Raw genomic sequence first — 14,454 nt, forward strand, 5'->3', positions numbered from 1 at the left:
AGAAAAGATGAGCGGGAAGGGATGTGTAAAAAAATAGGGAAAGAAATTTTTTATTAATATAAATTAAATAGGGCATATCTAGTGATGCCTTAAAAATGAGGTATTTGATAAATGTCCTGGTGTTTTAAGGCATCACTAGGACATTGTTGGAGCACTTATTTATACAAAATGTCTAAAATTCTAATGTAAGACATGAGTTTAGAACTCTGATGTATTCCAACTTTTTTTTGGCTAAATAATGTGTTCCAACTTACAATTATTAAACCTTTCTATATTTTTTTCTTTAAATTTATTGTTATGTTTTGGTTGGTCAGATATCATTTATATTCCACCAACATTCCAAAAAGTTATTTATGGGGTGGGCAACCACTAAACACATCATAATTTTAGCCTACCCCACATGAAGTTTGTAAGTGACAAACTCAAAATTATACTATATCCTTGGGAAATGAAAATATATTAAATTATAATTGAACAAAGAAGAATCAAAAAGCTTAAACAATAATGCAACAAGGATGCATTAATCTTAAATGAATTAAAACAAAACAAAATAATTTCTTTAATAAAATAAGGGATTAACTTGATCTTCAAACTCTTTCAAGTTCCCTTTAGGATTCCCCTCAAATCTCCCCAACTTGAAGTGATTTAGCTCCACATCTTTGGTCTCACCATCAATCACAAGATCAACCAATACCTTACCAACCAATGGACCCATCTTAAACCCATGACCGGAAAAACCTCCGGCAACAACAATGTCATTTCCGAATTCTCCACCCAAGAAATCAATCACATAATCTTCATCCGGTGTCATTGAATACAAACAAGATTGTGTCGAAACCGGACTTGTTGAGTCAACTAAACCCCCAAACCTCCCATCAATCCATTCCCTCAATGCCGCCAATGCTGTTGGCGCTACAGCCCATTTCCTATCACCGGGGTCGCAATTACGACCCCCGTGTACCGCGATTTTCAACAATCCTGGAAATTCTAGCGATGGCGTGCCATAGACATACGGCACGCCATAGCTAGCAAACGATGGAAAACCACTCTCAATCATAAACTCCGTCGCGTGATCATCCTTTATTTTCCAATAACACACACAAGTTTCCAATGCTTGTACTGGAAGTACAACACCACTTACTTGCTTGATCAGTTTTTGCATCCAAGCACCAACTGTCACAACACACTTTCTACACCAAAATGTTTCACCTCTAACAGTTTCCACCAAAATGCCACCTCTCACACTATCTCTCCTTACATCAACAACTTCCCTATTATCTTTAAGATTACAACCATGTTTAAACGCAAGTGTTTGAAACATATAAACAGCCTTAGTAGGCTTAATAACCCCGCCAATTTCACTAACCAAACCAACCCAATTCTCCGGGACCTCAATTCTCCCGGTAAATTCATCAAACACTTGGCGGGCATCCAGAACGCGGTGAGAAATCTCATTTTTCCTACAATTATCAATAACAGACAACAAACTCTTATTATCTTTTGGTCCCAAATCAAATTGTGGTGCCTTGAAATAAACCTTAAACCCAATTTCAGCTTCCGCTTCTTCCCAGAGCTGAGCTGATTTTAACACCATCGAAGAATAGTATTCTTCGGGGTACGTAGCACGGAGAGTTCTCGACTCTCCGTGAGACGAACCCAGGTGGTGTAGGAAATCAAATTTTTCTAACAATATCGTCTTAAGGCCGCGCTTAGCTGCTTGATAAGCTGTAGCGCTCCCCATTATGCCTGCCCCAATCACAATTACGTCGAGTTGATCACCGGAATTTGCCATGCTTTATATATACAGTGATAAATGATAATATACAAGTACACAACAATGAAAGGGAGTTGATGTCAAGATTGTACTTAAAAGTATTTTAAAAGTATTGCTACATATCTAAAAAAATTCAAACGTTAACATTTTCTAATTTATGGACGTATATAAATATGCACGAATTTTATTTATTGTTAGGAATGATTAATGTGTTTTTATTCCTGGACGCGTATGTATGCGGAAAAAGATCTCAAATGTCACTATTTCCGAGAGAATAAATATCAATATCACTTTGTGAAAATATGACCTCAAATATCACTCCAAAACGAATTCTCGTCTGCCGTTTTTGTTATTTGTGAATAACACAATTGCGTGTGCGGTTTTCATTATTTTTTTTATTTTTTAAATCAAATACTTATTTATTATTAGGAAATGAATTATAATTTTATGACGCGTGTTTATTTAAAAAAATTGAAATAATTTTTGAGATTTCTAGCATTTTCGTCGTAATAATTGACAAACGTGTTGAAAAGAAGCAAGTGAATGGAATGGGGGCCGATAGAAGGCACCATTTTGGACGGGAATGCAAAGAAGGGAAAGATTCTACGGGTTCAAAGTCCCAATCAACTCAGCTCAGCATCTCTATCTTTTTCTTTATTTTCTCTGCAGTCGCTCTCTTCTTGTTTTGACTGTTAACGAAGTTAGAGATATAATTTTATCGTCAGCTCATTTGCAAATTTAATTTTGATAAATATTTGTGAGGAGATCCGGGGTTTATTCCTACCATTTTCTAAGAGGAACAAATGAACTACAATTGTAATTCGGGTCGGGTCGAGTCGAGTAGGTGATAAATGAAATCTGGTTTTCGTAAACTAGTTGGGGCACTGTGTGCTTAAATTTATGTACGAACTTTACTTAATAGTTTAATTAACAAGTAGAATTCACTATTAAGTTTACACGTGAAAAACTCGAGTCGAGTTTAAACGAGTTAAACAGAGTACTTATAAATTTATTATTATAAAATAGAAAAAGTAAAACAATATAACTAATTTACATTTTATAAATAATAAAATTAAAATTTAATATAATTATAAATGAGACCAAGTTTGAGTGGGAATCAGCCGAGTTCTTGAGTTTCAAAACGAGTTTAGTCGAGTTCCGCATATACTCGTCTCAAATAATTTAATTAAACCATCTCATATTTGTATCGGCACGTATTCGAATCGGAGATGATTTGAATATAGATAAACGAGTTCAAGCTCCTCATGACAATTGGACTCGAGTTACAAATCTAACTAGAGGTATTGTCCCGTTTTTGTTATTTTCGGAAACAAGTAAACTGTTATTTTCAAAAAATATGTATATATTAACATCAAAATATTCTTGCAACTAAAATACATTACAAATTAATCAACATCAAAAGGGAGAAATGAAAAGTAAAGGGGTTAAAACCCTAGATCTACGCTCAGTCAAGTCAAATATAATATACTCAATGTTTATTTAAGTTATATAATTAGTAATATATATTATTCATTTGGTATTCAGTATAAAAAGAGAGATAAATTATATTATAAATATCATATATTTTTAGAAATTATCTATTTATTTATTTATTTATATTTTTGTGCCGTGAATTTGCATCGAAAAACTAAATCCAACAATAATTGTACAAGTGCTTTTTCATGTTCATTTATCAAATTTTACATCCAAATATTAGTTATTTGTATCGTTTTATACCATGTTCACGTATCGTTTATTAAATTGCTATATATGTTATTTGTTAATTTTGTATGCTCGACATTTAAATTAAGCAAATGAATTGAAAATTATTGGTAAATTGCAAATTCCAGGGACACACATATATTGTTAATGGCATAAAATATTAGTTACTAGACACGGGCCAATTTTAATATTTAAATTTTACAAGTTTTTTAACTATAAAAATATTCATTTTCCCAGTTTTAAGAATTTTACATGACATTTAATTTATTTTTTATCAATAAATATTTATTTTCCCTAACTTTAATACGTCTTTTTTCAAAATATAGGATTTTTTTAATATATTTTTTAAAAAATAAGATTTTTATTTTTTTTAAAATATAATTTTTCAACTCAATAATATCACATACAATGAAAAGCATTATTTGTGAATGCAACAAGAAACAATTTCAGTTATCTTTTAAAAATTCTTGAAGGTAGTTTGTTTTGGTTTTGGTTGGGAGAATTGCTTGTCTTGCTTCCCTGTTAAGGTTTGCTGGATTGTTGTAGATATTCTGGATTGAGGTGTTGATGTTGAAAAAACTTATAGAAAAAAGACACCTAGATTTTTTTTGCAGAGAACTTGTACTGCTATATTTCTTGTTATTTCTTTTCTTCTTCTAAAACTCAAGGTAAACTAGTTATAGGCTTTACAAACATATTAAAACTAACTATTACTAAAACTAATCACTACTAATTAATGGTTAAATTACATGTCCATAATTTACTCCATAACTCCACTACCCCACTACTAAACAATTCTAAAATAATATTTTTCTCTAATAATTAATCTATTGCTAAATATCTAATAATTAAATAAACAAATAATTAATAACTAAATTTAAGATTATTCCAACAGTTGATTGGGGTCTCTCCGTGTTGTGCTATGGTGTATGTGTGTGTTGTTTCAGGGATGGAGTTTCTGCATTTCTGCTGAGGTGGGTTGTTCTACAGGAGGGGGTGGAGTTTGTGGAGTCAGGGAGTTCATGGATGATGGTGGGGTCTGCATTTCTGGTAGAATCAAGGTGGTCTTGAGTGGTAGGTCACCTCGAGGTGTTATGCAGAGTTTAGATATGTTTCTGCTGCTGCGGTGGGCTGGTGTGGTGATATCTTTGGCAGGGCTAAAGTGCTGGGAGCTGTTTTTTGGGCTCGACTTTTCTTGGAGAAATATTATTGCTGCAAATTCTCAAACATACTGTAGATCTGTTCGGGAATTTTATGTTGATGGTGTTTGCATGCTATTTTGGTGAAGATTCAAAGCTGCTGTTGGCAGTTACTCCGGTTACTCCAGCAGTCTCTTCCAATTGTTTACATGGAAGTGTCTGACACGCATTTTAAGGTGCATAAAAAGTATAGTTCTCTAACTTATTTTTACAATTTTCTTTTTGTGAATAAAAGTTGAATGTTTTAATTTTTATTCAGAAAAATAAAATTGTAAAAAAAATTTACAGAATTATACTTTATATGCACCTTAAAATGCGTGCCGGACACTCTGTAAATAATTGAAAGGGACGGGGGAAGTATTTGTTTTGATATGATGCAGTTTTGTTATTGTAGCAATCTGCTGTTTTTGGAGAATTTTTCTGTTTGGGCCTATAGCGCTAATGGGCTGGAGTTGGGCTTCCAAGTTTGTGTGACTGTTCCTTGGGGCTGGACCTATTTGCGTTTCTAGGATTGGTTTGCTTGGGCTCCCATGTTAATGGGCTTGCTAGTTGGGCTTTTGTGTCTTGCTTTTTGATTTTGTTTTTGTTTCTTATTTTTGATCCTTCTCATATTTTCTTTTGGAGATCTCTTCCATAGAATTTAGAAAAGGATCTCTCTTGTAATTTCCTTTCTCTTTTAGTTTAATATACGAGACTTGACCTCACTTACCTTAAAAAAAACACAAAAAAAAATTATTATTGCAATTCTTATTTTTTTACAAATATATTCAGAATATAGTAAAATCTAGAAAAAAAATTAAAAAATGTAATATTTGAATATAAAATTTTCGTTGCAATGAAGTTCAAATATGAATGAAATCTAAATTAAAAAGTACGGTAAAAAGTATTGTTGAAATTTACACAATTAATAATGCAGTAACCTATCAATAATTTATTTATTAATATGCTTAAATTTATTACATTAAGTTTTCTATTTGAATAAACATATCATTTACCATTTCAATATAAAAACAAATAAATTTAAAAAAAATCAATAAATTCAATTATATTACAAAAAATCCTTCATTGTTTCTAACAAAACCCCTTCATAAATCATAATTAAAAAAACACTGCAATTTGTAATTTGTTATAAATTTTGACTGAAAATATTAGTTATGTTTAATATAGAGTAAGCATAGGAGAATAAAAGATGGAGAAAAAATTGTGTTTTATTTCATTAGCTAAATGAGCTATTTATAGTAGTTGGTTTACAAGGCTTACTAATTAAGCTATTCAAATCTTCTTTATTAAATATTACAAAACTTACTCAATAAACTTTACAAGTCTTACTCGATAAGTTTTACAAGTATTTCTCGATAAGCTTTACAAGTCTTACTCGGTAAGATTTGAGAGAATTTCTCGATACGCTTTGACAATCACTTTATTTTTATTCAAATATTTTAACACTCCCCCTTAATTGTCAAATGCGAGTTATTGCAAAGATTGACTGTCTTGTTAAAACCTTGCAAGAAAAAACCCAATGGGATAAAAATCTTGACGAAGGAAAAAGAGTACAGCCTCCCCCTGAATAAAATGTCTCACATTTTGACATTTTGATGTAGCAAACTTTTTAACCCCCACATACCCATATTATTTCTCAGCTTCTCAAATGTTGATGTAGGTAGTGACTTTGTAAGTATATCCGCCAGATTATCGCATGAGCGAACTTGTAGAGCATCAATATCACCATTTTCTTGAATTTCATGAGTGTAGAAGAATTTTGGCAATATGTGTTTTGTTCGATCCCCTTTAATATATCCTTCCTTAAGTTGTTTGATGCAGGCCGAGTTATCCTCGAATAAAACTGTAGGATTGTCTGAAATACTTGATAATCCACATGATTCTCGAATATGTTGAATGACCGACCTTAGCCAAATACATTATTTGCTTGCTTCATGAATTGCTAGTAACTCTGCGTGGTTTGATGAAGTTGCAGCCATAGTCTGTTTTGTAGACTTTCAAGAGATAACAGTATCACAATATGTAATTAGGTAACCTGTTTGTGATCGCCCAAAATGAAGATCTGACATGTATCTAGCATCTGCATATCCAACTGGCCGTGATCTTGAATTGTTTGGGAAGAATAGTCCAAGATCGATTGTCCCTCGAAGATATCTGAATATATGTTTTATTCCATCCCAATGCCTTTTAGTAGGGTCAGAACTAAATCTTGCCAACAGGTTCACTGCAAATGCAATATCAGGCTGTATGTTGTTTGCAAGATACATGAGAGCGCCAATTGCACTGAGATATGGAACTTCAGGTCCAAGAGTCTCTTCATCTTGTTTTCTAGGACAGAAAAGATCTTTTTCAACCTCGAGTGATCGAACAACCATTGGTGTGGTTAGTGGATGAGCTTTATCCATGTAGAACCGATCAAGAATCTTTTCAGTGTAGTTTGATTGATGAACAAATATTCCTGAAGATAAGTGCTCCACCTGTATACCTAAACAAAATCTTGTCCTTCCAAGATCTTTCATTTCAAACTCATTTTTCAAATAGTTATCCTGAAGATTGTTTCAAACCATACAATGATCGTTGTAATTTAACAGAATATAAATGTCGAGGCTTAGTGTCCTCAATATTTAACCCTTCAGGAATTTTCATATAAATATCACTATCAAGTGATCCATATAGATATGCTGTCACAACGTCCATCAAACGTGTTTCCAGTTTTTCCATACAAGCCATACCCATTAGAAAATGAAAAGTAACTCCATCCATCACATGAGAGTATGTTTCCAGGTAATCAAAACCAGGTCTTTAAGAGAATCCCTGGGCTGCCAGCCGGGCCTTATATCTCACAATTTCATTTCTCTCATTTTGTTTTCGTATAAACACCCATCTATTCCCGACAGGGACTACACCAGTTGGTGTTTGGACTGCAGGTCCAAATACATTTCTCTTGCGCAATGATTGCAATTCTTCTTGAATCGCAATTTTCCATTTTGGCTAATCATCTCAGTGTCGACACTCTTCCACACTTTGTGGTTCATGATCGGAGTTCATAATAATATCATATGCCACGGAAAAAGCATATACATCATCAACCTTAATACTCCCACGATCCAGTAATTTCGCGTTATAGTCATAATTCATTGAGATCTTATAATTTCCAGGTACCTTTGCTTTTGTGGAAGCATTTGCCACTTCTGGGGCATGTGCCACTTCTGGGGCAACATTCTCTTCTGGAGGCAATCCCATGTCTGGGAGTTTTGTTACAGCCACTTCAGGGGCTTGAACCTCTTCAGGAGGAAATACCACTTCTGGGGTATTTTCTGAAACTTTTGCCACTTCTGGGGCAATTTCAATCAATTTATGTTTTCGTGGTACAATATCTTTTGCACCAATAGGTCTACCACGCTTCTGGCGTGCCTTTGAATCACTAATCAATTCTTCAGGAATTGATTTCTTAGTAGGGATTTTAACGCTGGAGCATTAATAGCAGGTATATGTGACCTTATAATATGTCTAGAGTCACTAAAGGCATCCGACATTTGATTAGCAATATTTTGCATATGAATAGTTCTTTGAACTTCAGATTCACATTTATTAGTACGTGAAATAATATAATTTAATCCTGATGCATTCCATGATATTTCGGAATTTAATTTATGCAAATCATTATTTCCCCCTAATTTAGGGAATATGGATTCATCAAAATGACAATCAGCATAGCGAGCAGTAAAAACATCACCAGTTAATGGTTCCAGATATCTTATAATAGATGGAGAATCAAAACCAACATATATACCAATTCTTCTTTGAGGTCCCATTTTATTTCTTTGTGGTGGTGATATAGGAACATACAAAGCACAACCAAATACTTTTAAATGAGAAATATTAGGTACTTGACCAAGAACTAATTCTTGAGGGGATTGTTTGTGGTAAGCAGAAGGCCTTATTCTAATTATATTTGCAGCATGAAGTATTGCATGACCTCAAAAATATATAGGTAACTTTGCCCTTAGGAGTAAGGGACGGGCAATAAGTTGAAGTCTTTTAATTAAGGATTCTGCTAAACCATTTTGTGTATGTACGTGAGCCACCGGGTGTTCGACTGAGATTCCTACTGACATACAATATTCATTAAAAGTTACAGATGTAAATTCAACAACATTATCTAGTCGGATTGATTTAATGGGATGGTCAGGAAATTGAGCTCAGAGTTTAATTATTTGGGCAAGTAATTTGGCAAAGGCTGTATTTCGGGTTACAAGTAGACATACATGAGACCATCGAGTTGACACATCAATTAAAACCATAAAGTACTTAAATGGGCCAGAAGATGGATGAATAGGACCACAAATGTCACCTGGAATTCTTTCTAAGAATTCCGGGGACTCGGTTTGAAGCTTAACTGGTGATGGTCGGACAATTTCCTAAGGAACATGCTGAACAATGAAGTTCATCTTGGGATATTATCTTTTGAGTTTTAAGAGGATGTTCCACAAAATTTTCAACGATACGACGCATCATGGATACTCCTGGATGACCGAGTCTTTCGTGCCAAAGGGAAAGTAGTTTTGGGTCAATGACTTTGGGGATTTTGACACTATGAGATTCAAGAACTCGTATTTTCATAACATATAATCCTGAAGAAACCGGGTGGAATTTTTCTAGGACCCTTTTATTGTCAACGGTGTTTGAGATGATGAGAAGGTATTCTTTTTCATTCTCATTAGTAGTTTCAACGTGAAACCCGTTAAAACGGATATCTTTAAAACTCAGTAGGTTTCTAGTTGACTTGCTAGAGTATAGAGTCTTTTGTATGTGTATGTGTGTCTTATTTGGTAGAAGAAAACTAGCTTTCCCAAAGCCTTCTATTATATTTGATGTACCCGATACCGTCCATACATGTGAGTTGGTTTTAGTCAACTGTGAAAAGTATTTCCGACTCTGTAAAATAGTGTGTGTGGTTGCGCAGTCAACAATGCATATATCTTCCATCTCTATACATATATAAACGAAAAACATCTTTATTAAAAATACACTGAGTACATAGAACAACAACATGAAACAAGTAGATAAAATGAGTACATAAGTACAACACACAGAAAATAAGTAAAGCATGACAATACATATGAAGTCTAGTCGTCTAAACCAGAATAAATATTAGCACTAGTGTCTATTTCATTTGAGGCCTTATTGACTGGTTCATTAACTAGATTATAATTAGCGAAGTTGGTTTCTACTCTTTTTCCATTATTCCTTTTGGATGACTAGTATAGATCAACAAAATGTTTGGGTGTGCGACAAGTACATTGCCAGTGCTCCTCAGATCTGCACCTATGACAGATGCCTCAGTTCTCTCCTTCTTGGGGTGCCTTTCTTTTATTTGGCACTTCACGTTGCCATTTCTGGTGGCCAGAGTTGTAACCATCACATTGCCACTTCAGGTGGCCAGAATGATATTGATTGTGAAACCGACCACGAAAATTTCCACGTCCACGGTTTCGTCTATAACCCCGTCCTCCTCTATGCTCTTTCCCACGTTCATTCTTCAGGAATGACGTGTTATGTACTTCAGGTAACTGTGCAGAGTCTGTGGGACGTATCTGATGATTTTTCAGTAGCAACTCATTATTCTTTTCAGCCACAAGAAGGAGAGATATTAGCTCGCCATATTTCTGAAAATTACGCTCCCTATATTGTTGAGCCAGGATCATAGTGTTGGGGTGAAAGGTTGAAAAGGTCTTTTCAATCATTTCAGCATCAGTAATATTTTCACCACATAAAATTAATTTTGAGCTTATCTTGAAAAGAGCAGAATTATATTCAGCTACAGATTTGAAATCTTGTAACCTCAAATTAATCCAGTCATATCGGGCAGATGGCAAGTGAACAAGTTTCTGTTGATCAAATCTATCCTTGAGATTATTCCAAAGGGTGAGTGGATTTTTAAAAGTGAGGTATTCAGATTTTAGATCTTCGTGGATGTGATGCCTAAGAAAGATAATCGCTTTTGCATTTTGTTCAACAGTTAGGATTTTTTTTCCGGGTCAATAGTATCTTTTAGGCAATTAGCACTAAGGTGTAATTCCGCATCAAGGACCCATGACAAATAATTATTCCTGGAAACATCCAAGGCAACAAACTCTAATTTTGCAAGATTCGCCATTCTGAATAGATTTTAAATAAGATATAATATGTCACATAATATTTAAACAGGCAAGTTGAAATAATAACTTTATACAAAAGTTACGACGGCATAGCCGACCAGAAAATTTTTGATTATTACTTGACGGCAGCGCCATCTTTATAGTAGTATTACTTGACGACAGAACCATCTTTATATTACTTGACGGCATAGCCATCTTTATAGTATTATTTGACGGTATAACAATCTTTATAGATTTCAATCAGTAACATAAATATGTAATAATATTTAGAAGAAAATGAGGAAAATAAAATGTATCTATTTTATGAAATAGTTTTAGTTGATAGGGACTCGTGGGTCAGAATAAGTCGTAACTCTTTCGAGAATAAAGCTTTAGTTGACAGAGACTCGTCCTGATAACGTGTTATAAACTTTGACTGAAAATATTAGTTATGTTTAATGTAGAGGAAGTATATGAGAATAGAAGATGGAGAGAAAGTTGTGTTTTATTTCATTAGCTAAATGAGCTATTTATAGTAGTTGGTTTACAAGACTTACTAAATAAGCTATTCAAATCTTCTTTATTAAGTATTACAAAACTTCCTCAATAAGTTTTACAAGTTTTCCTCGATAAGTTTTACTCCCTCTGTCCCGTTCAATTCTATACATTTTCTATTTTGGGATGTCCCTCTCATTTCTCTACGTCACCAAAAATAGTAAGTTAATAATAATATAAAAATCATTTATGTTATATTATATTCCCTGCACATGTACCAACTTCATTATTAAACTATATCATTAAACACATATGTTCCTTGTAATTAAGTTAATCACTCCCTTTTTTCCTACCTTTTATTTTTTTATTCCCATTTCCTTTCATTACACATCTGTTCTACACATCCCTCTCTACACATCTGTTCTCTCTCTCCCATCCGTAGTTCAAGAACCCTAAAAATTCAAGAACCCTAAAAATCTCAACAACCCCCATCACTACGATGGAATCTCAATTGGTAGAAGACTCTGCCCCTTCTTTTGAACCAGACTCCGAAACCCAAACTCCGACATCTCCATTTGTTCCGTTTGTACAAATCACTCAAGACTCCCCAAAATCACCAGATCTGTTAGACCAAGTTATTGAAGATATCCCGGAAGCTGAAATCAGTAAACGAGGAAATAGGATGAAACATACCTTAAAGGAGAGGCCAATTAGTTCGATAGCAAAGAAGTTGGATTTCGACGACGCGAAGTTGGATGACCCAAGTGGTATACTCAGCATTTTTTATCCTCGATTTTTCAAGTAAATCAAACAAGGTTCAAATAGGGAGTTAGGAAATTGGTGGTTCTGGTACTCGATTACTTGGTCTGTACTTTGTAGTATATTTTGAAGTTTGTTTAGGTTTGATTACTTAGTATGTACTTATTGTTTCTATGTGTATTGATTATATAATGAAAATCCTTGATTTTTGGTGTTACTTGTGATTTTATTGTAAATGATTTTAATTGAAAATTTAGTCCAATTTTAATTCTTGTGGACAGAGTGAAGATCTTGTGGTTTTCTTGTCACTTGTTGAGAAGTGCTGGCAAGATTTCTGTGATCAGATGTTGATGATTTGTGGCATAGCATCGAACAGGACATCTGGTGGTGGTGAAGCTAATCGGATATTGTTGCGAATATGAACACAGACTCCTGGTATATGAATATATGGCTAGAGGCAGCTTAGAGAATCAGCTTTTCAGAAGTACGTTCCCTCATCTTTTCGATCAACTGACTTGCTTAATGCTTCTTCGTAAATCTACTTTACTTGTAAGCATGAAATCATATCTACATTTCTTATTGTTAAACCTTGTTTAGACACATTGTTAATAGATAAAGTAATTTTTTGACTAAATGTGTAGCTTAATTAGTTGTAATCTTAATAGAGTCTATTGTCAGGATTAAGACTTATAACAAAAAATATCTTAAAAATGGACGAAAGAAAAAGTCGTACCTACAGTAGGATAGATAGTTGACAATATTATTGATATTTCAGATCAAGACTTTGTACTGATGCACATATTGTCGTAATTACTTTATCTAATTCAGACCTAATAAGGCATCTTAGTAGTTCAAAAGTGGCAGAAGAAATTTACAAAAGGTACATTAACATAAGAGTAATTACAGAAGGTACATTAACAAAAGAGTACCTATACTACTTCCCTGTACATAAAATTAGACATCATAAGAGTACAACTGATTAATTGTCGTTAGTTCTCTCGCTTAGTGCCTTCTCCACTATGTATAGTGGAGCATTGATTTGAGTAGGTAGTAACCCAAGACGTTCAAGCTTCTTTTTCCCCATGTGCGGGAGCTTATAATTGTTATTACCACGGTGTTTTAGTATCTCCGTCATACAATTCATAAGTGACAACCAAACATAATTCAAAGTGGTATGACTAACTTCTTCATAGGCTTGCTTCACGGCATCAACTAGTTGAGTAACCGTTTTAGGCGCCTTTTCATGTTGTAGTCCTTGTATTATTCGGAAAAAACCCAAATCATTGATATTGAGATCCGGACTATTAGGTGGTTGATTAGCTAATGTAATGTAGAATTCACCATCTTTTGCAACCTTGATAAAATCTTGGTCATTGTCACCTATATGAGGTCTAGCGTTATCTTGTTGAATGACTATATGTTCGTTAAAGTCGGATGGCCATTTAGCTTTTATAGCCAAAATAATCTTTTCGATTAGGCATTGCTTGATCACAATCTTGGTGATGCTTTCTATGGGTTTCACTTCTATGACACCCCTTGCTCTATTCTTACTTGCTCTAGCCGCCGGCTCCTCAATAGTAAAAGGAAATATTCCTATTTTTCCATCAAATATACAAACACCATCTTTGTCATACCTAGGCCTTGCAACCGCACTCATAAACATAACTTTTATTATAAATCTCTTAGATTTGCTAGTTCTATGCGGTTCCGGTTCACTTGGCAATAAGTAGTATTTTTGTGATGTTCTTGTCATATAAAACCACTTCTCGTCTATGTGAACCATACAATACATGTCTACGTATGTTGGGCTTGTATGGAGTGTTGAGTTTTCAATATGGCTTAAAACAAAGCTCACTCTTGCTTCCATATTTTGAGATGTTAAAAAAGGTTTCAAGGCATTTGAATGTGATCTAATTTTTCCCCTTTGAATAATTCTATGGACCGTAGATTTAGGTGCATTTAGTTGACAAGCAAGTGTCCGAATATTGGTTCTCAAGCGTAAAGGAATTGAACTTACCTTCTCTAAATCAAAAACTTTACTCTTGTTGCTACCCTTGTACTTTCTTTGCACATCAAGATCATCACCACTTTTAATTGCTTGTAGAGTTTCCTTCCATATCCTCGAAATTGCCGACCTCGAGACTCCATAGTTAAAGGCAACTTGGTTGATCGTTCCTTGTTTAAGCTTGCCATTGTTGTAATTTAAAGTAAAAGTACGAACAATATGATGCTTCTCTAAATTCGTCAATCGCTTTCCTTTTGCTTTTGCAGGACTCATGGGAGGAATATCATTTAAATCTGGAATTGGGTCTTCATTCAAATCTGGAAGCATGAAATTTGTTGTCATTGCTATTGTAATCTGCTA

At 34.1% G+C, this 14,454-nt stretch overlaps 3 protein-coding genes across 3 annotated transcripts; all 3 read right to left on the minus strand.

Annotated features, from left to right (window-relative positions):
- Window positions 1-441: 441 nt before the first annotated feature.
- LOC141687531 (putative sarcosine oxidase) lies at window positions 442-1,911 on the minus strand. The gene has a single exon (XM_074492838.1). The coding sequence runs from the start codon at window positions 1,790-1,792 to the stop codon at window positions 560-562; it is 1,233 nt and encodes a 410-aa protein (XP_074348939.1). The 5' UTR covers window positions 1,793-1,911; the 3' UTR covers window positions 442-559.
- A 4,781-nt stretch (window positions 1,912-6,692) lies between these two features.
- Window positions 6,693-7,100, minus strand: LOC141686535 (secreted RxLR effector protein 161-like). The gene has a single exon (XM_074491563.1). The coding sequence runs from the start codon at window positions 7,098-7,100 to the stop codon at window positions 6,693-6,695; it is 408 nt and encodes a 135-aa protein (XP_074347664.1).
- Window positions 7,101-13,068: 5,968 nt separating this feature from the next.
- On the minus strand, window positions 13,069-14,436 carry LOC141686536 (uncharacterized). The gene has a single exon (XM_074491564.1). The coding sequence runs from the start codon at window positions 14,434-14,436 to the stop codon at window positions 13,069-13,071; it is 1,368 nt and encodes a 455-aa protein (XP_074347665.1).
- Between the last annotated feature and the right edge of the window lie 18 nt (window positions 14,437-14,454).

This window comes from Apium graveolens, chromosome 9 (assembly GCF_009905375.1).
Source record: "Apium graveolens cultivar Ventura chromosome 9, ASM990537v1, whole genome shotgun sequence".
Taxonomy (NCBI): domain Eukaryota; kingdom Viridiplantae; phylum Streptophyta; class Magnoliopsida; order Apiales; family Apiaceae; genus Apium; species Apium graveolens.